At 41.6% G+C, this 23,300-nt stretch overlaps 2 protein-coding genes across 2 annotated transcripts in view; one reads left to right on the top strand and one right to left on the bottom strand.

Annotated features, from left to right (window-relative positions):
• Window positions 1-23,300, bottom strand: part of LOC109415927 (cyclin G) — a gene marked incomplete in the record, with an annotated part of 220,614 nt that overhangs the window by 38,898 nt on the left and 158,416 nt on the right.
• On the top strand, window positions 12,563-15,607 carry LOC109411500 (zinc finger protein 35-like). Its single transcript, XM_062850517.1, has 5 exons — window positions 12,563-13,090; window positions 13,147-14,033; window positions 14,101-14,857; window positions 14,935-15,196; window positions 15,260-15,607. The coding sequence occupies exons 1-5, from the start codon at window positions 12,907-12,909 to the stop codon at window positions 15,273-15,275; spliced, it is 2,106 nt and encodes a 701-aa protein (XP_062706501.1). The 5' UTR covers window positions 12,563-12,906; the 3' UTR covers window positions 15,276-15,607.

The raw sequence follows: 23,300 nt of genomic DNA, 5'->3' as shown, positions 1-23,300 counted from the left end.
AATTTATTAAGTTCACCGGGAAGTCTCTTCAGACATTCCTACAGAAGTACCTCGGGAATTACTTTCCAAGTTTCCAGATATACTCCTCCAGGAATCTTCGAGAAATTCTCCAGGAGTTTCTCGGGAATTCGTCCATGGCTTCCCCAAGAATACCATGCAAATTCCTTAAGAACCTTCGAAGAATTCTGCAGCATTTGAGGTAGAATTCCTCCAGGATTACGCAGGGAATTTCTCCATGATTTTACTGACAATATTAACATAAATTATTCGAAAATTCCCTCCTGAATTTCCATGAAATTTACTTTGAGTTTCCCAAGAAGTCTTCCAGCAATAATGCATGGTTTCCTCTGGATTTCCCTCGAATAATACAAGGGTTTTCCAAAAATTCCTCAAGAAGTTCCTCGGATTTATTTCTACAAAAAATCCTTCAGAACATCCTCGCGAATTCATCCAGGAATCCCTTGGAAATTTCTCCAAGAGTTTCCACCATCAATTCTTTAGAAATTCCTGCAAAAAATTCCAGGCAATTTCAACAAAAGTCCCAGAGAGTGTAATGTATCTTGGAGCTCTAAGGAAATTCCTTAATGAGTTTCATGGAAATTTCTCCACGAGTCTTAGAGAATTTCTCCAGGAATTTCCCGAAAATCCCTTCATGGATTCCCCAAGAATATTACGGAAATCCCCTTAGAAGCAACCGAAGTATTTCGGCAGTAATTGTGGTAGAGTCCCTCCGGGGTTTCCCAGGGAATTTCTCAACATTTTTTTTTATTAAATACATAAATTATCCGCAAATTTCATCTACAACTTCTACGAAATTTACTTCAGAAGTTTTCCGAATACTCCTTCAGCAATAATGCATAATCCCTCGGGTTAATATCCACACACTAAGATTCTGATTTTCCAGCTCAGTAAATTTTTCACTGAATTCAGTCTTTTTTCCATCTTTTTACTGAGTTCTCAACAGCAGGTTTAACTCGGTACACTCGGTAATCATATTTACCGTTCACCAGTAACGATATTTACCGTGCATCTGTAATTTTTGACAATTCATTTGCAGAGCTCGTTAACTTATTTACAGAGTATCCAGCAAAAGGGATAACCGAGCGTACTGAGTTAAATCTGCTGTTGAGAACTCGGTAAAAAGATGGGAAAAATACCGAGCTGATCTTAGTGTGCAAGAGTTTCTCAAAAAAAAAAATCGGAAATTCTTCCAGAAGATCCTCGGGAATTCATTCTTGAGCACATAAGAAATTCCTCAAAGAGTTCTTCGGGAATTCCTCAAGAAGATAATTGGGAATTTCTGTAGTAGGTTCTCGGATATTCCTTTAGAAGTTCCTCGGGAATTGTTCCAGAAGTGTCTGGGGAATTCTTCAGGAAATTTTCGGGAATTCTTCCACAATTTTTTTTTTAATTCTTCCAGGAGTTTTACGGGAGCTCTTCTAGAAGTATTTCGGGAATTCCTCCAGGAGATCCACGGGAATTCCTAGTAGAAATCCTCGGGAAGATTCCTCCAGGAGTTCTTTGGGAATTCCTCCAGGAGTTCTTCGGGAATTCCTCCAGAAGTTCCTCAGGATTTTTTCCAGAAGTTCCTCGGACTTTCCTCTAGGAGTTCTTCGGGAATTCCGCCATGAGTTCTTCGGAAAATTCTTCCAGGAAATCCACGGGGAGTTTCAGGAGTTTCATGGAAATTTCGCCAAGAGTCCCCGAGAATTTCTTCAGGAATTTCCCAGGAAATTCCCTCCAGAATTTCCATGAAATTTACTTCAGAAGTTCATCAAGAACTCCTCCAGCAATTATGCATGGTTCTCTCCAGGTGTTCCCTAGTATTTTTCGTGGTTTTTCTCAAATAATTCCTAAAGAAGTTTCTCGTATTTATTTCCACGAATTCTACAAAGAAATCCGAAAAATCATCCAGGAGTTCCACGGGTATTCCTCCCGGAATCTCTCGAAATTTCCTCCAGTATATCCTTGGAAATACCTCCAGAAGATCCTCGAGAAATCGTCCTGGAGTTCATCGGAAATTCCTCCAGGAGGTCCTCGGGAATTCATGCAGGAGTTCCTCGAGAATTATTCAAGAAGATCTTCGGGTAATCCTTCAAGAAGATCTTCGGGTAATTCTCCAGAAGATCCTTAGGGATTCCTCCTGGAAATCGGCAGTAGTTCCTCCAGGATTTCCTCAGAATTTCCTCCAGAAATTCCTCGGGAACTCCACTTCAGGAATTCCTCCATAAGTTTCCAAAAATTCCTCCAGGAGTTCCTCAGAAATTTCGTCAGGAGTAACTGGAGGTATCCATAGGAACATCCAGTTGAACTTCTGATAAACTCCTGAAAGTCCTCCTCCGTGGAAGTTTCCCCGAGAAAATGCTAGAGGGATTCTCGAGGATCTCCTGGAGAAATTCCTAAGGAGCTCTTGGAGAAATTCCCAAGGAGCTCTTGGAGAAATTCCCAAGGATATTCTTTAGGAATTCTCGAGAAACTCCTGGAGGTCTATCCGTGAATCTTCTGGAGAGATTCCCATAGAACTCCTGGAAGAAATCGCGAGGAACTCGTGGAGAATTCCCTAGGTACTCCTGGAGGAATTCCCGAGTATTTTGTAAAGGAGATCTTAGAGGAATTCCCAGGTAATCTCTGAAGGAATTCCCGAAGAACTTCGGAAGAAATTCTCGGCAAACTCCTGAAGCAATTCCTGAGTAACTCCTGGAGGATTTTTTGGGATATTTATGGAAGAATTCCCGAGGAACTCCTGAAAGAATTCCTGAGGAACTCCGGGAAGAATTTCAATGAACCCCTAGAGGAATTCCTGAGGAACTCCTAAAGGAGTTTTCGACGAACTTCTGAAGGGGTTCCTGTGGATCTCCTTGAGGAATTCCTGAAGAACTCCTAGAGAAATTCCCGAGGAACTCCTAGGAGGAATTTTCTAGAGGGACTTCTAGAGGTATAGCCGAGAATCTCTTGAAGAGGTTCCCGAGGAACTCCTGGAAGAATCTCCATGGAACTAGTGGAGAAATTCTTGAGGAACTCCTGGAAGAAGAACTCCTGGATGAATTCTTGAGAAACTCCTGGAGGAATTCCAGAGGAACTCCTGGAAGAATACCTTAGGAACTCCTGGATGAATTCTTGAGAAACTCCTGGATGAATTCTTGAGAAACTCCTGGAGAAATTCTTGAGGAACTCCTAGAGGAATTCCCGAGGAGCTCCTGGAGAAATTCTCGAGAAGCTTCTGGAGGAATTGCTCGGAATACATGGAGCAATTCCCGAGGAACTCCTGAAGAAGTTCTCGGTAAACTCCTGGAGGAATTCCCGAGGAATTCATGGAGGAATTTGCGAGGAGCTCCTAGAGGAATTTGCAAGGAACCCCTGAGGTACTCCTGGAAGAATTCCCGAAGAACTTCTGGAGCAATTCCCAATGAACTCCAGGAGGAATTCCCGAGGAACTTTTCCTCCTTCCGAGGAATACATGGAGGAATTTCCTAGGAACTACTAGAGGAGTTCCCAAGGCAAATTCTCGGCAAACTCCTGGAGAAATTCCCGAGAATCTGTAGGAATCTGTAAGTTTTTATCAACAAAAATTGAAACGCATTTCAACTGAAATTGTTCCAAGATTTGAATTATTGGGGTGGATCAAAAATATCAATACTATTTTTAAGCTTTCAAAAGTCTTCAAAAGTCTTCACATTATTTGAAATGTCTTCAATATGTCTTCACAAAAATAAATGTCTTCACAGAAGTTCAAATGTCTTCACATTGAAGACATGTCTTCACATCTGGCATCCCTGGGACGGACACAAAACTGTGCAAATCTCTTGATAATCAGCAAAGGCCTTTTTGAATGCAAGATATTTAGGTGTGTTCACTCTTTCTGCTCGAATTTGGCTGAAACCACCAAACAAATTACTCTCGAGCTTGTTTTTGGCGTTCATTAAATAGTGAAAATAGTGAAATCCATTTGTATGGAGACTTTGGCCACAAACAAACAGACGTCTCCAAGTCTCCAGGACATCTTCGAACGATTTCGTTACCGCAGTGCAAGAATGAGCAATCTCGTCTCGCGAGTCGCGACTTCAAGCGCCTCGACTAATACATAAACGCTCCCCAACTATCGGGTTCAAATAGCACCAGCACCGACGTCGGTGGCACCAGATCGAAAACAGATTCCTGGATATTTTTTTATAAATTCGAAGAGGGCTAGGAAGAAACCAACGACTTCAGCACTGCAATGACCATGGCAACGCCTCTGAATTAGAGCCGAAGTACGCCCCCAAACCAAATCATGGGGGAAACGCCGAACCGAATTGATCTAAGGGGCCGTTCATAAACCACGTAGACTTTTTGGGGGGAGGGGGGGGGGGGGTGTTTGGCCAAAGTCTACGCTCCATACAAATTTTCAAATTGTTGTATGGACAAAAGTCTACGAGGGGGGAGGGGGGTCTGAGATTGCCAAATTTTGGTCTACGTGGTTTATAAACAGCCCCTAATGTCCAAAACATACTCAGATCATCCTCAGAGAAATGTTCGAATCCACCGAAGGAGTCGTCCCACACCAGAACGACCGAAGTCCAATGCGCTCATCACTTCCAAAGACCTCGATGCGCCTATCAGTATCTCGATAGATGTAGATTATAGACAAGTTAATATATAGTTTTATTATTTTTGTGACTTTGGAGGAGATCGAAGTAAGCATCGTCGCGATCGGACGTGTTTTGTTTTGCTTGACACGATTTTTTCGCGTTCTTGTCCTGTTAGGTTCCCGTGATACTTTCACCGATGCTTCATCATCCGGAGTGATTTTCGTAGTCCTCAGGACTGGGTGCTGCAGGTTTCGTGAACAGTAGTGTTTTTGGTGTAGAGTTCGTTTTGGCCAGTTCGTTTATGGTGGTTTTCAAACACTAGCTAGCTAGCTAGCTATCCGAAAGAGAAAAAGAAGTGTATCTTCACCGCACGCCGTTGGTGAACCGTTTGGTGCTATGCCACCCAGACATTGACTTCGAATAAAGTATATCGTGAGTTTGGTAGTAAAAAATGATCCACAGACTTTTGTGTTGGATGTTGGGTCAATTATGAAATGATGGGGTGTGCTTTTGGAGATTTCAATAGATTTAGTGCAAAGATGCTATGCGCGAGTTTTGTATTGGCCAGATCGCATGCGTCCTCTCATAGTGACGTATCCACGTGCATCACTTGACAAGGAGTTATAGATGGTTCCGGTTACACAGCGCAACATTTTTTTGTCTCAAGAGCAAACTTATGTGTCTCCGAAGGATTTTGGTCCGCTGAATCCGAATCCGGGCTCAGATTTGCTGTAACACGTCATAATTTTGAGCTATACCTCAATTTATAGGGCAAAATATGCGATTTATGGCTTTTTTGACTGCAAGCCATTAAGCTTGTGTTACCGAACGGTAACTTAGTGCTTATGGTGGGGGAATGTAGGGAAACGATTGTATAGTTACTCCAACGGTCGATTCGAAGAGTGGGCGTCGTGCGTATCAACTCAATGCGCGCCGCGTTACGCCAACGCGCAATTAAGAGGTGGTGAGTTCCCAGCAGCCGCCTGAAGCATGCGGCGATGGGGGCGGAAAGACAGAGCGTTGAGAGAAAGCCGAAGAGAACATCTGGCGATGGGTCTGCGAGGTGTCGACAAAAAGTGTTCGGAGGGAGTGAATCGCGACTCGTGCTTGGAGGAAGAAGTGCCAGCTTTTGTATATCGGAGTTACCCAGTTTGGACCTCCGATTTGGACAAGTATTGCAGCCTCGTGGGAAATAAGTGCATCTTGTGCTGTGGACGCAGCAGCCGCTAGCCCAAGGCAGCCCGCCGGCCCTGGCGGACGTTTCTTCGCTGCTCACCTTATCGTCTACCCGTTTGTCCGGTCAGAATACCACGACCACCGGACTGTGAGAAGCACCTCCGAGTCGGACGACACGCTGAGATCACGTGGGCAGTTATTTTGCCGAACCGCTACGGCCTGCCGGCCGCGCCGCTCCTCGGCCAATCGTTGATCACCTCGCCAAACCGCCGGATCGACCCCGGTTCCCGGTCGATCGTCCGATCACCTCCGCCTGGCACCTCAAGCCTGTTCCGCCCGGCACACGAAGATTTCACCAACGCGCCTTCGGGGAAACCTAGGACGAGATTCACCCTCAAACCAAGCTACCAACCCCCCCCCCCCCCTTGGTGTTCACCTGGCCGCCTCCGGGGACCCTAACGACGGCCCTATTAGCATCAGCTGGACGCCCGCATCACCGGCGGCGCAGAAGAACGGCGCACTCCGGTCGCCTACCCTGTACCGCTCTACGGTAAACGTAAACCGGCCGGCGACACGATGGACGAGATCCGTGTTCCGTCGCTCCACCAGCCACTGCGCGACGCCTTCTTCAGAAGCCAATAAATCTGTAAGTAATTTGAATCACTTTTTAGGTCAAACCCCACCGAAAACTTCCCCATCCGAAACGCCCTGGGACCCGGGAGTCAAAAGAGGCCTTGAGTGCCCACCCCGAAGCGGCCGCGGCTCAGACCAGCTGCTTGGGGCTTAGGCACGGCTCCTTCTGGGCCGGCGCGATCGACTCCCGGGGTCAATAGTTGTTTCACTTGGAAATATATTTTTTAAGCAAACAAAAGGTTAATTGGTCAATTATCATCTAAATTAACGACTCATGCAAAATATTTCGTTTTACCTAATCAAATTTGATAGATTTAAGCATTTTATGTTAGTATGAAAACTTGCATGCAACTTTTGGAGGATGAGTTGTATGGGGAATATCGTACCTAACATAAATCGCTAAAAACTATCAAATTCGATTTGGTAAAACCACAGATAACAGACGTTTATGCTTATATTGGCAATGTGTGTAAAAATGCTCAACAGCCATTTTGTATGTAACGAGCAGCTGAAACTCATGTGGAAATCATTTAGAGATGGCGCAGTGATCGATAGTCAGTGATCGCTTTCAAGATTGCATGCACTACGCAATTTTACATTCAAGATTGTATTCGATCTTGAATGAAAGTGGAACTTTGAACTATTCCTGCATTCAAGTTAGATGTAATGTCGCAATCAGTTGAGTAGATGGCGGTAGTGAGCCAACGTATATCGTTTTGAACATTTACACAGGATTCTGCGAAAAATTTGTACTAGCATAAACATCTGTTATCTGTGGTAAAACGAAATATTTTGCATGAGTCGTTAATTTAGATGATAATTGACCAATTAACCTTTTGATTGATTAAATAAAATATTTCCATGCTTAATAACTTGTAGTCAAAAAAGCCCAAAATCACATATTTTGCCCTATAAATTGAGGTATGGCTCAAAATTGTGACGTGTTGGAGCAAATCTGAGCCCAGATTCGGATTCAGCGGCCCAAAATCCTTCGGAGACACATAAGTTTGCTCTTGAGACAGACAAAAAGTAAATGTTTGTTACGCTGTGTTATCAACATTGGACCACGAGACGTCGGAAGTTTCATTCCTCAAGCGGATCCACGGATGAATTAACAAAATTCGGTGAGAACGTTTCATACTTTATTTTTCATTTTAACATCCATTTATACCATTGAATACCTATTTCATATATGTATCTGAATCTCGGAGCGTTTGGTACGGTATGTCCACGCATCCTTCCTCCCCTGTAGATTCGAGAAGTGATTTGAATTAAATGTTCATAAAATCGAATCATTTCAAAGAATCATCTTTGCGGTAAACGCTGCGCAGTAGGCCTGGCCGCTCATCAATATTGACAAGAAAAATAATTGGGAGTAATCTACCCGGATAAAAACTAACCATAGGGTGTTTGGTGAAAACCATTCATGCACCATACAGTGTACCAGCTACAATAATGTATATTGTAATGAAATGGTTCACTAAAAGCTTCGCACATTGTAGCTACTATACATTTACATTCGATTTTTATGTAACAAAATATTATACTGTTTTTCTTACGTTTGAACCATTCACTTTTCCGAAACATTTTTCCGTGCATTATTAATTATTTATTCAGTTTTAGATTTTTTCCGTGCTTTGTTTTGTTGATGTTTGTGACTTTTTTGATGCAAAGGAAAGGAAAGAAAAAAAGTGAATAAGTTGAAACATCAATTTAAAAGTAAAAAGAAAATCGCGTTAAATACTGTTCCTTTGAATTCCACTAAGAATCAAAGGAACAGTACTTAACGCGATTTTTTTTTTACTTACGGATATTCCCCTAACAAGCCCAGGTTAATCATCATCATTAATTTAAAGTCAATAAAATGTTTAAATAAGTAGTAAACCAGATCTCTTAAGAACTGCAGATCCAAGAGATATGGTGGACTAGGTATGTAGAGTGCGATGAGAGGAATACGATTGACGTACTTTATCGTAGAGCCATCTTTAACATATGGACTGGACTGAATACTGAAAGAAATTCTAATATAGGTTCGTCTGTGGGTTCGCTTTTTAACCTAACTTATACTTGAATCGAACTTGACAGTTTTCTCATGAGTTGTTATGTATTTCCCCGTGTATTTCAAACTTTAGTCAAACTGGAGCCTCAATATTGCAAAAACGGTTAAGCACGCTGTAATGATACTTATGTACCTCGTCACCCACTTCATGCAACTACATTAGTGGTCTAATAATACTTAGCGCGCTCGGCATAGTTCCATCATGCCGCTCAAAGTGTTGCCACAAATAATGCTTAGTTTGCGAAATCCAGTTATCTGGCTGGTGGGGCATGGGAGCCTAAGCTTCAACTGTTAATGCAATCAGAGACTACTCAGACCTCGACTCAGACTTAGACGTGGGCGATCCAATATGAAGGGTTATCCAAAACGCTCTGGAGAATTCCCAAAGCGCATTCTCATAATGCTAGTAAGCCTAAGATGCCATTAACAGGAGGAAAATGACAAGATAATATAACATTATATGGTTTATGTAATGTAAACCAATACAACATAACAAAAGAGAACCATTCCAAAACCATTTAATTAAATGTATAACCAGTAGTGAAACTACAATTAAAAACAATATATTTACGGTACATTTTATTGTTTGAAACCATATGTGTACCATACAATGTACGGTTTATTAAAACCCACATATCAGTATTTATAACAATTCATTTACAATATAATGTATGGTTTTGCAAAAAAATATATATGGAGAAAAATATTTTTTTATATTGTTACGATACTTAACCACCCGTATAGTATATTGTAAAAATCTTATTTACAATATACTGTATTGGGTTCTACATTACATTTTATTGTTTTTGTATTTTTACTTTTACAGTGGTGTCTATTGTAAAAATATGGTTTTAAATAGTACTGTTACAATACAACGTTCGGTTTTTCTACTGTATTTTTTATTCGGGTAACCTGATTGTTTTCCAGGATGCTTTCTTGTACTGGCTGCGCATGTGTTAGATTAGATTAGAGCATGAGCATGAGCATGAGCTCGCATGAGCATAGATGACCGCACAATTCGTAGTTGCTACTCCGTGATTGACCAGAGCAATCGAAATTGCACAAGGAACCAATGAATAGGGCTTGGGACTAGCTTACTATTCTCAATGTACACAGGTCGAGAGCTCTCAACTTTAATAAGGTCAATAACGGCGCCGGCCACGTCCTTACGGTCATCGAGGATGGAAGGGAATGTTAGTAAGACAAACGTTGTTATAAAGACCGCGACTCGCTGCATCTCCACGTTTGTCTCAGGAAGGATTTTTTTTTGTTAGTAGGGTAAGCAGGGTAAGGTACATTGTCAGTCCGGGAGTCACCTATGGTTGGTGATATGATTTTACAATGGATCAATATACACAAACCGCCGTTAACAACTGACCACTTTTCGACGCAAGAACTAGCCAAAAAGAAAATTCTATCGCGCGTCTCCACTCCACTAGGGAGCAGAAACCTTTAGTCTATTCCACACAGAAATACACTGAACGCGACTCACTTGTCGGCGCCCGGATTTTTTCTCGACCGGCGAACCCGAACTAACATTTTTCACTCTTTTGTGTAAATGCAAAAAATGAAAGAAAATATTTATTATCAACTAAAAGTGTATTGGAAACTTGCGCCGATGGGAAGCGAAAAATTTGGAACCGACTCGAACTACGGCGCGCGCACACTCGTCCCGTCGTCGGAGCCCCGCAGAGAGAAGAGAAAAAAAATCGCAAAAATCTAGCAAAGCCAGCGCGCGAAGCTTTGCTGCTGCCGAACTACCGCACACTACTGACTGCTTGGCGTCCCGTCGTCAGAGCCCCGCAGAGAAGAAAAAAAAACGCAAAAATCTAGCAAAGCCAGCGCGCGAAGCTTTGCTGCTGCCGAACTACCGCACACTACCCGCATGTGTTAGATTAGATTAGATTAGATTAAGTAGTTTTATTATTTTTGTGACTTTGTGATAATATTTTTAGCGAAACATCATATAATTTAAACCAGATTTAAACGAAAAACGTTGTGCTTTATTCTTCGTTTGGTGGTAGCGTTTCCGCGCCTGGTCGACCGCGCTTGAATTCTTTATCAAAGTTCAAGTCCAGGTGAGTCCAGCAGCTTGGTTGCGTTTCGAACCAACTCGCACATTCCTCCGCCATCGATTTCCTCTTACTGGATCGACCGCGTCGTAGTTCCCCTTTTCTGGAGTTTTCTTTAACCGACTCTTGATCGTGACGGTTTTCCGAAAGTGAGTTCATGTCGACTGTACATAGTTTGTTCCGGTGAAAATCGGACGCCACAACTGGTTCATTCATCGTCGCTAACTACCGAAATGTGGATGTTGGAAAGGAATTTGCTTTGGGTTACGACTGTCTCCACCACAACTACGTCGTTGTGATCCAAGATTGCCGATCCTTCCGCTGCTGGTATCGATCTCAGCCTGCCGAATACGGATATGAAAAAAGTCAGGTCAGCATATCATATCGAATCATTGCAATCAAATTGAATATTACCTTCTCTATTCTTCATGCCACCGTTGCACTTTGTGTTCTTTCGCCCTTCGCCTTCACCGAGAAAAAAAATGTTCCCCGATCAAATTCGTCTTTTCCACTGCGATGACAGAGACTGGTGCCAACAAATTACTGGCTCTGGCCACGAGCTCTTCTTCAACTATGATTTCTCCTCTGGAACACTGCACGACGATGGCCACATAAGTACTGCAGGAATTCACTTTGTTGGAGAACGCAAATGGTTCCTCGTTTCGCCACTTGTTCATCGCCCATGACCATTTTATCTTAGAATTGGTCGGCGTTCAGTCAGAGTGGACTACGCGATTTTTCGGACAGGTAAAGATGAGTTGAAGAATTCGTTAAACCTGAACTTTTCGACGTTATTTTGATGCAGATGTTTCATTGCATAAAAAAATATTAATATTTCTGAAAATAATGCCAGAGATTTGAAATTTCAAGTGCTTGCAGGACATTTTCTCGAAATCATTGAAAAACAGATGATCCGGTCTGACTTAACGCCGACCAATTGTTCTCCGTAAAAGTTGGCGACGTTCCGGCCAGTTCGAGATCGCTGGCTCAGCTCACCAAATCTTGCCAGATTCAACCGGAAATAGGTGAATCTGGAACAATTCCTTCCTTCCAATCCAGCAACAGTTGGTTGTACTCAGTTGAAAGCAATGACAATCAAAACAGTGTTGGAAAAACACTAAAAATTGACGTCTCGCAGAGATATGTCAAAGTCGCTGTCAAACACATAGAAACACCCAAAAGTACCCAAAAACACCCGAGGAACACCGTTCGACACAATGGATCATTGAAGGCAACTTTTTCGCTACTCACCGCATCAAAACAAAAGCGCCACCGTATATGGACTGTAACACAGTGACAGCAGTCGAGTTACGTCAAACACACAAGGCTACGGTGGTGCTATCTGTTATTTTCATAGCGGCCGTTTAAGTTATTTTAGTGATCCATTTGAGGTGTCAGAGTTTCCAACCCCTTGAATGTGAATTATTGTTCGTACAGTTGAAAATCGGAATTTTTGACACGCGAAAATCAATTTTTCTCCTAAACCGTGTGTCGGACGTACGTCGGGCATAGTGCGCTGGATAGAGGACCAGGTCCGCTGTCCAGCGCACTATGTCCGACGTTAGGATTCCCGTACGGATTTGGAGAAAAAGCGATTGTCGCGTGTGGGAAATCTTCGAGTTTCAACCGCGACGACAATATTTTTATTTAACCTTTCAGGACGCGCGCCATCAAGCAACCGAAACTGCACCGCGCTCGCGTTGTGAACGACGAGCGAGCTTTTTTGGTGGTGTTGTACTTTTTACAACAGCGCGCGTCCTGAAGGGTTAAGTTTTGAATGTATTGTGGTATTAATGTACCTAATTTTGTTGTGTATTTTCAATTCAGTAACGTACACTGAATCGCCCCTCCATTTCCATATTCTGAATCTATAGAGTACATGTCAAACCGTTCCGAACGGAGATTCTTGAAAGTTCTTGACCGATTCCTGAAAAAAAAAATCCTTCTGAACTGCAAACTGCCCTTAAAGACCCATCTCACGCACACACACTCGCAAAAGGCCTTTTCAGCAGCGCGTCATCGTCGTCGTCGTCGCTGTCATCATCAGTGCGCCGCGAAGAAGAAGACACGCGAAGAACCAAGAAAAGGGCGCAGAGTAAAAAACAAAAATGGCCTCGCATGGTATTTGTTTTGTTCGGAACCAGCAGCACTAGTTTTTCGATTCCCGGTGAAACGGTCGAACTTCCGCGGTTCTATTTTTCGTCAAACCCACCGGCCGGACATGCCCCATCGGGCGGTGATATTTGTTGGTCGTTTTTCGCTACGTTGGTAGGTGATTTTCCGCGCGTTTCCGATCGGGGCGGCGCGCGTGCAATAGGTAACTCGACTTTGTGGTGCGTCTGCCTGGGAGTGTTTTTTTTTGTGGTGTTTGTTTTGTGTCCACCCGCGGAATACGGCGATGGATTCCGGAATTTTGTTGGTTCCAAAGCTGGAACCACATTCGGACGGCGTTGTGAATAGTGCTTTGGGTGGATCGCTTTCCAAGGTGACGATTGTTGCAAAAGAGGTGGATGTGGGGGAGGTAGCATACCGTGGAAGAATGGGGTGCGGTGGGAATAAACAAAAACACAAATCCGGTCGAGGTAAGTGCGTCGATTGTTTGTTGTGGATTGAGTCGTTATATTGAGCTTTCTTCCAGATGGTGAGTTGATTCTAGTGATGGAGCCGCAAAATCCTTCCCCGACCAAGTATTTCGACAAGGATGGACGGCCTCTGAAGAAGGAACTAGTTGAGAATGAGCTGTTGAAGGCGCTGCCAGGGGGGAAGTCTTTATCGAAAAAGCGATCCAAACTGACAATAACCTGCCACAAGTGTTCCAAGCTGTTCGAAACGAAGATTGAGTTTGAATTCCACTACCGGAAGAGCTACAACCAGGAGCCAGTTTACTGCTGCACAACGTGTGATAAACAAATAAACCAGTACAAAGCCTACCGGCTGCATATTTACCGGCACTTGAACAGTGCCACCCAACGGTATACATGTGGAACTTGCGCCAAAGTGTTCCACCAGAAATCGGATCTCAACCGGCATGAAAGTGTGCACGAGAGCCAAAGCGCTGTCAAAGCATCGGTTCCGAGAACCGAACCAGACCGGATAGCGCCGGCGGTGGCGGCCACGGCAAATGGCAAAATAGCATGCGACCGGTGCGAGGCCGTTTTCGCCAATCAAGCTGAGATACGCATCCACGTGAAGAAGGTCCATCCGATCCCCAAACAAATGATCGAATGTCCAGACTGCGGCAAGTTTCTGTCGGCCGGTAGCCTGTACTCGCACCGGAAGATTCACTCGGACGGGCCCAAGTTTACCTGTGAGGATTGTGATAAGTCGTTTGTGCAGAAGATCAATTTCATCCACCACCGGAAGAAACATCTACCGAACGACGAGCGACCGTTCCCTTGTGCGGAATGTGGGAAGGCGTTTTTCGAAAAGTCGCACCTGCAGAGGCATCAGTTCTTCCACTCCGAGGAGCGTCCATACAAGTGCGACCTTTGTGGCAAGTGCTACAAAACCGAGCGTTGTTTGAAGGTAAGAGTCGCGTGTTCTGAAAATTATGTATTGGGGAAGGCGGGAACTCATTATGAACTCATTATAGGTCCACTCGGCAGTTCACAACGCAGATCGCCCTTTCGTGTGCACCGAGTGCAACAAAGGCTTCCTGAGCAGTTCGAAACTCCGCCAGCACAGTAACATCCACTCCGGGTTGCGTCCCTTCAAGTGCAAGTACTGTTCCCGGGATTTCACCAACTTCCCCAATTGGCTGAAGCACATCCGCCGGCGGCATAAGGTCGATCATCGCACCGGGGAAAAACTGGACAGCGTTCCCAAGTTCATGACCAAGAAAAAGGACAAAGTGGATAAGAAGGAAGCTGCTGTAGCAAAGAAGGAAGTCCTCCAACCTCCCAAGCAAACACCTCAGCTGTCCATCAAGGAGGAAAGTCTTCCCTTCGTCGGCGAAAACTCCAACATTGATCTCAACCTGGTCTCCAAGGACGACCTGCTGCAGCCTCTCAAGATGGAAGAGATGGAGGACATCTTTATGGAGCTTCCCGGAGGGGGCATTTCCGCCATAGTGGTTGAGGATGAAGACGCCCAGCATGCGGTGGAGCGACCAATAGTTGCCACCACGGCCTCGTCCGTCAGCACCAGTGAACCTCCTACCGAGGAGGATGAATCGGAACCGCTCGGACCGACGGAATCGGATTTTGTCGATCCACCTCCGCTGGGTCTGTCCGAGGACGACAGCGAGCTGTTCCAGTTTGGTTACGTACAACCTGAATTTGATTGTGATTTTAGCATTAAGAACGAGTTTTCTCTAAGGAGAGAAGCTGTGAATGTGATTCGGGAGATTGGTGAGTTTTAGAAGGCTGTTTTGCATTATCAACTAATATGACATGTCATCTCTTATTTCTTTTCCTCAATAAAACAGATTCAACTAGTATTGGCGATGCTTTTGTCGGCTCGGCTTCGACATCGTCGGTGGCCCTGCCGGCTGCTACCGGTGCCCTGGTGTACGACATCAACGCCGAGTTGCCCATTTTCCCAACATTGATCTCAATCTGCGGGGACGAGCAGTTTCGGCTCATCAATCCGAACTTCATCCATCTGCCTCAGTTGCGAAGGAACAGCGGTTCCAGTGGTAGCAACAGCGTGGCTTCCGGCAACGGTGGACCCAGTGGAAGTGGACTAAAGTAAGTTCGGACAACATTTCATTTTCTTATGTTTATTAATAGCTTTATTTTTATTTCTTTCAGGGTGGAATTACCGTAAGTAAAACCCGATCTTCATACAACCGATAACAATATTTTTCTACGCAAACATTTTTAAGTTTCGACTAAATGATAAGAACCCATACACATTACATTAATACCCCCTGAGGGGTCTATCTATAAACATTAGTGAAGTAAAAAAAACGGAGAGATCTCGGCGCGAAGGAAGCATGCAAGCTCCTTCGACAGAAACAGTTGGGCTAGTGACTAGACAGGACGAAATTTTGTGGTGATTTATTCTTAGTAGTAGCGTTGTAAGCATAAGGTTACTTTTGAACAATTGGCGTTGTTGGCCGGACGGAAGATCACTGTGCTCTTAACACGGGATCAGTTCGCGAACGCCGATGTCGGTATCGAATCAGCAGAAAGTATTGATACCGCTAACAATAATATATAAGCGCAGATTATAGAGGCAAACAGGAAAATGATGATACAAAGCGTAACTCAGAGCCTACAAAAGACTGTTTTTGTAATAAACACAAACAAGCTGAAAGCTGTAATGTAAGGAAAGAAAAGCTTGTTTTGCCTGGTAGAAAGATTGAGAAATTCCGGTATCAGCTAGATCTTAGGAGGAGCAATACTCAGTTGTAAATGATACCAATACTGAGTCGAAGGCTTCTTTCCAAAAATAAAATAAAACGGGTACAATGATATATATTGCCCTTTACTGGCATTTACCAGATTTGCTGGTATGTTCGAAACATACATACTGGGAAAACTTGTAAATTGAAGGCACGAAATGTTACTAATTGACAAATTGAGAGATAGAAATTGTGAAAAAAATGCGTTCTGGTAGGATTTGAACCCACGAATCAGAATCCTCTCAGGATTCGAGTGAGAATCCTCTCTGGATCGAAGTCAAAATTCTTTCAGAATTCGCGTTAGAATCCTCTCAGGATGCGAATTATAATCCTCAGACTCGAGTCAGAATCTTCTAAGCATTTGAGTCGAAATCCTCTCAGGATTTGAGTCACATTCTTCTCAAGATTCTCAAGAGTCAAAATCCACTTTCGTCCTTCTGGAGAACCTCTGAAGAGTTCTGCAGAGGCTTCAAAAGCATCTGTAGAGGCTTAGAAGACCTAATGCAAAAGCTTTGAAGTACTTCTGTAGAGTCTTGTACATACTATGGAAAGATTTTGTGGTGTCCCTGAAGAGCTTCTAAATAACTTTTGTAGAGGCTTCGAAAAGTTCAGTAGAAACCCAAAACAGTTTATTTAGAAGATTTAAAACATGACTTTTAAAAGCTGCTGCATTGACTTTGAAAAGCTTCTATATAGTGTCTAAAGAGCAGCAAATATTGAGACTCTTGAGGTTCTGCAAAGACTTTCTAGAGCCTTGTAGAGATTTTGATTAGCTTTTGTAAAGACCTTAAACAGCTTCTGTATAGCTTCTTCGTGATTTCTAAGTAGCTTTGAATAGCTTCTGTTCATGCTCTGATCAGAAGTGCTACTGTAGGAACTTTGCCTTTTTCCAGTAGCTTTGAGTCACTTATGTAGCGGTTTTGAAAAGCTTCTGCTAAAGTTCTTAAGTGCTATTTGGAAGCCACTGAGGACTTCTCTAGAGGTCTTGCAGAGGTAGAGGTCTGTAGAGACTTTGAAAAGCTTCTATGGAAGATGTGAAGTGCTTCTGAGGTATTTTGATGTGACTATGAAAAGATTCAACCAATCATTTCAAGAGCTTCTGCAGAGTCTTTGAATTGTTCTGCAGAAACGCAGAACAGCTTCTGTTCAATGAGTTAATTTGACTTTGGATTTGAGGCTCTGAAAAGGATCTGTTAATGCTTTAAAAAGTTCTGTTCTGGCTCTGAAGAAGTTTTGATGAGTTTTTTAGCAGACCTGTAGATGATCTCAAGTGCGGCGATCGGACGTGTTTTGTTTTCGTCGTGTCAAGGATTTTTTCGCGTTCTTGTCCGGTTAGGTTCCCCGTGATACTTTAACCGATGGTTCATCATCCGGAGTAATTTTCGTAGTCCTCAGGACTGGGTGCTGCAGGTTTCGTAAACAGTAGTGCTTTTGGTGCCGGGTTCGGTTCGGTCAGTTTTCTGTATCGTGATTGAAAGCAGTCAGCCTATAGAGAAAAAGAAGAGTATTTTCACCTCTCGCCGCTGGTGAACCGTTTGGTGCTGTGCCACCCAGACATTATCTTCCATCGGAGGATTTCGTGGGTTTTCTATTATTAATTGATGAAGTGTTCCGCATACTTTTGTGTTGGGTCAAATATGAAATCACGAGTGGTGTTTTTTGAGATTTTGATGGAGTGAGTGCAAAGATGCTGTGCGCGAGTTTTGCTTTGGGAGGATCAGATGCGTCTTCTCATAGTGACGGATCCACGTGTATCACTATCGACCAGGAGTTATAGATGGATCCGGTTATCAACATTGGGCCACAGGACGTCACAAGTTCCATTTCTCAAGCGGATACACGGATGAATTGACAAAATTCGGTGAGAACGTTTCATGCTTTATTTTTCATTTTAACATTTATTCATACCACTACATACCTAATACCATATTTGTATCTCAATCTCGGAGCGTTTGGTACGGTATGTCCACGCATCCTTCCTCCCCTGTGGATTCGAGAAGTGATCCGATTTAAAATAAAATTTAATGTTCATTTAAATCGAATCATTTCAATGAATCATCTTTGCGGTAAACACTGCGCAGTAGGCCTGGCCGCTTTGATGCTTGTGTCATATCTTCGATATGCTGCAATCATCAATATTGACAAGAAAAATAATCGGGCGTAATCTAACCTGATTATTTTCCAGGATGCTTTCTTGTACTGGCTGCGCATGTGTTAGATTAGATTAGACCTGTAGAGGATCTCAAGTGCATATGCGGGGGTTTGAATAGATTTTCAAGTCGCTTTGAAAAGCTTCTGTGGTGGCTCTAAGGAGGAGTCAAACCCACACTCCCAGACTTTGTTTTTCTTTGCTCGAGACATAATCCACTGCGACCAATAGGGTAAATCGGGGTAATTTGGCCATCCTAAGGAAAAGTCAACAAAAGATGCAGAAAGCAAGGTTTAAACTTCCGCACATCGTATGTCCATAATGATTTTGATAATACTGAACTATATTGATGTGAAAATTTTAGTTAAATTGAGTTTACATGTCAAAGAATGATTTTTGGAAAAAGTTGTGTTTTTGGGTTGATTTTGAACCGACGGGGTAATATGGGCACCCGATTTTTGATGAAGAATTCATCCTACATAATGAAACACAAACTTGATCTGCATCATTGTGCATCAAATCCTATAGTATCAACTTGAAATATATAGAAAATAAATAAGTTTAAAAGCTATTTAAGGTATTTAAACAATATGAGTCTTATGTGGTGTTTTTAGTGTGGGTCGTCGGGGTAATTTGGCCAATGTTTTTGAAAATTATTTTTCTTATTTAATGTGAACTTCTAGTACATCGTTCTAACGTCTCAATCGCTTCAATATCTAGGCGGTGTTAGATCTGCAAGGTGAATTTGTAGAAATTACTAGATTTTATGTGTTTTTCATTAGGTGCTCATATTGCCCCATTGGCCAAATTACCCCGACTACCCCTATTTGATCTATTGTTGTATATCCCGTGTCCTTAGTACAGCGCATGTCGTATTACTTTATCACCATTGAGAAATTATGAAGTATTCGGTTTTGTTACAGTAGTCATTTTCAACTTAATCGCAAGGAAGGATTCTGATTGAGAGGTTCCACTTTTAACACGCTCCTTTTTCAGTCAAAATCGGATCCCTTAACAAAAAAGTCAAGGAATGATACCGATATTGACCATGCATCGGAACCCTAATCCTTACTGCCTCAAACCAGTGAACACTGAATAAAAGATTAGGAATACTAAATCATTTTTCCTTATATCAAGATCTATGTTCACATGCCTTTTTATGTGAACCAATATGCTTACCAAAATGAAAATTCCACTGTGATACGTTTACACAATTTTGTTCACGATATCCAGAACACATTTACTCAAAAGCAATCATGTTTGGGTATTGTCTTGGATTTCCAGGATACTTTTGAACACGTACCTTTCAATTGCATATTGGAAGCCGCACGGATTTTCCGGTTTATTTTTAATGCTTTCCAGTTGGATTTACCAAATGCTCAAAAACCGACATCTCTTCTCGACATTACGTAATTCAGTGTTTTGCATGTAGGAGTCTTATCGCCACTATTGTGGAATCTCGTAGCAGAAACGCTATTGAAACAACACAATTTGGTTTTCCCACTTATGGTTTTACCCACGACAAGCCTCAACAAGCTGCTTCATTTGTATGTTTTAGGGGCCTCCCAGGTAAGAATTTGATGCTGTACAAACGTTTCTTCAACTATTTTTAATCAGCCTGAGCACAAGAAGTACAATCATTTATTCAGCTCCTAAACATCTAACTTTTGTAGGAGATTATAGAAGTAGGCTATGATTTGTAGAATAGGGTCATTCGATGTAATGTCAGATTATTCAACCTCGAGTCGCCAAATATAGTAGACGTACCTATTCGGAGAAGCTCGTTGCGTTTCAATTACTTCAATTCAGAAGTGGGATGCAGAACTTGCGTGACTTCACGAGGCGAGGAGTTGAAGATTTTTCTAACGTTGAAGGCGAATTGGAAGGACATGAAATGAGCATTACAAAGCGAATGAAGGATTTAAGTATAGAAGAAGACAGAACGCGTGCCGAAACTAATTCAATGGTTGTTGGTGAACGTGGAGCTATTGCGGATGAAATCAGAGATGAGGACAGGAGTGGAGCTGAATGTAATTCAAGATTAATGGTCGACAGGAAGAGCAAATCCGGTGTTCAGATGATATTGCATCCTGAGTACGTCCGTGGATTGATTCCAGAATTTGTTCCAGAGAAGATCACTGCAGAAAAATGGCTACGGAAAATTGATGCTTTGAAGACCGTACATGGCTGGGAAGAACGGGCAGTACTTCACTATGCGATTATGCGATTAGGAGCGGTGTCAAAAATTTGGTTCGAAGCTGTAGAAGAAAATATCAACGGTTGGGACGAGTTCAAGAATAGAATAGTGGGAGCATTTCCATCAAAAATCGATGAGGTGGATATCCATGCCGCTTTAGTGAAACGAGTGAAGCTAGCAAATGAAACTTACGAAAATTTTGTCTATGATGTCGTGGCTAAAGCTAAATTGGTGGATCTTTCCGATGCGGTTATCATGAAATACATTATCAATGGCATTCCGGACTATCGTTTAAGACTGGCGTTAAGCACTTCTGGACATTCATCTGTGGAATCATTATTGGAGGCTATTCTACGACAAGAAAATCAAACCCGAATGCATACAGAAAATCGTGACAATTTTTCAAACACTTTCAAGAATCGTTTATGGCCAAAAAGATGTTTTAATTGTGGAGAACGTGGGCACTTGGCAAGAATGTGCTTCCGAAGACGTGGACAACAATTTGAAGGTGGTGGTAATTATCGACAAACAAATGATGAAGATTCAAGGACAGTCAACTCAAGCATCAGTCAACACAGCAAAGGTTTTGGCGGATCTGGTGACAACGGCGGTCATGGAATGTTTGGCGATCAACATCACGCAAAAGATACAGAATATCGAAAAACGGACGGACATTACATGGAGAAGCGATCAAATCTTATCTCGGTTGTAGAAGCAGATCAAGTCCACAGAGGAACTGAAGAAAATAATTCGAAGCGATCTCGAGGTAGTATTGAGTTTAGAGGTAGGACTGTTTTAGAAAAATCATACTTCAAAATATTAGTTAGATTTTCACATTTTTATAGGGAATGTATAACACTTTTCGACACAGGTAGTCCAGTTTGCTTGATTAGAAGTAGTGTGGTGCCAAAATCAATTCAAATTTCCAAACACTTAGAACACAATTTTTCAGGGCTTAATAATTCAAAAATCGACATTTTAGGGACATTCGAAACAGAAATTGTTATTAACCATTTTATTTATAAATTGCATTTTAAAATTGTAAAAGATTCAACCATGGAACCGATGTGCATTTTGGGGGCGGACTTCATAAAACGGAATGACTTGGTGGCTGAATATGACGGTAACGCGATAGTTTTTGGTAAAAATAATGAAAAAAATGAGGAACTTTTGAATGTGATTGCAGAAAAAGATAATATTTGTTTTGATATTTATGATGTGGAGGTAAGCCCGGAAATTTTCTCGACTGGTAATGTAGATCAACTAGATATTGGAGATTCTACGATTCCTTTCGAAAATGTTGCTAAAATCAGATCTCTTTTTAACAATGTGTATGAAAATGGTATCCGACCAGTTAAACCCAAACATTTGTATACTATGAAAATAGAGTTGCAAAATAACAAAACATTTAATTTTCCTCCACGTCGTGTTTCGAATGCCCAGAAGCTAGAAATAGAAACACAAATCAATAAGCTTTTGCAAGAAGGTGTTATTCAAGAGAGCAATTCATCTTATGCTAGTAGAATTGTTTTAGTTAAAAAGAAAGATAATTCATGGAGGATGTGTGTAGATTATAGGGAATTGAACAAAATTACAGTAAAAGATAGATATCCAATTCCAAATATTGAGGACCATTTAGACAGTTTAAGGAATAAGAGATATTTCAGCACATTAGATCTCAAAAGCGGATATCATCATCTTTTGATTGACGAACATTCTCAAAAATATACAGCGTTTGTGTGCCATTTGGGTCAATACGAATATAAGAAGGTACCTTTCGGTTTATGCAATGCTCCTTCAGCATTCATGCGATTTATTAACACTGTTTTTAGAGATTTGATTAAAAAGGGCGTTTTAAGAATTTACATTGATGACATTATTATAGCTACTGAAACAATTGAGGAACATTTTGAAGTACTTAAACAAGTTTTTGAAATTTTAGTTGAGAATCATTTACAATTACAATTGACAAAATGTAAGTTTCTTAAATCTAGAGTTGAATATCTTGGGTACAACGTTAATTCTGAAGGAATCAGTCCTAGCGAGAAACATATAGAATGTATCAAAAATTTTCCATATCCTAAAAGTATTCATGATGTTCACAAATTTGTTGGATTAGCAAGCTATTTTAGAAAATTTATTCCAAATTTTTCAATCATTTCGAAACCTCTTTATGATATGGTTAAAAAAGATAAGAAAGATTTTAAATTTGGAACAGAAGAAATGAATGCTTTTGAAATTCTTCGTGAAAAACTAGTTGAAGAGCCAGTTTTGAAAATTTACTCTCCTTTCGCTAGAACTGAGCTTCACACAGACGCAAGTGCTCTTGGATTTGGAGGTGTTTTGATGCAAGAACAATCAGATGGAGCTCTACATCCAGTAATGTATTATAGTAAAAGGACAGATGTTCATGAATCAAAATTACATTCTTTCGAACTTGAAACATTAGCAGTAGTAAACAGTATAAAAAGATTTCATATTTACTTACAAGGCATTAAGTTCACTATAGTTACAGATTGTATTGCACTGAAAGAAACACTAAATAAAAAGGATATTAATGCGAAAATTGCCCGATGGGAAATTTTCTTATCGGAGTATGATTATGATATCATTCATCGTAGCTCTTCCAATATGAGGCATGTAGATGCTTTATCTCGTTTGCCGATGATTTGCGCTTTAGGAAACGAAAATAATAGTTTTGAAAGAGCTTTATTGGCTAGCCAAATGTTGGATTCGAAAATTGAAGGAATTAGAGTTCAGTTAGAAAATAGAGAGGACAAAAATTTTGAACTACGCGATGGAGTAGTATACAAAAAATGCAAAAACAATAAATTACTGTTTTACGTTCCTCAAAGTATGGTTGGTCAAATTTTAAAAATGTATCATGATGATTTCGGACATTTTGGTGTAGAAAAAGTTTATGATCTGATAATTAGATCCTACTGGTTTCCAAACACAAAAGAGCAAATCAAAAAGTACATTAATAATTGCTTGAAGTGTATTGTATACTCGAAGAAAAATTTTAGAAAGGATGGTTACTTGAATTTAGTAGATAAAGGAAATACACCATTTCATACAATACACATCGATCATTACGGT

This window comes from Aedes albopictus, chromosome 1 (assembly GCF_035046485.1).
Source record: "Aedes albopictus strain Foshan chromosome 1, AalbF5, whole genome shotgun sequence".
In the NCBI taxonomy this organism is placed as follows: Eukaryota; Metazoa; Arthropoda; class Insecta; order Diptera; family Culicidae; genus Aedes; species Aedes albopictus.
This window is presented reverse-complemented; position numbering and strand designations above follow the sequence as displayed.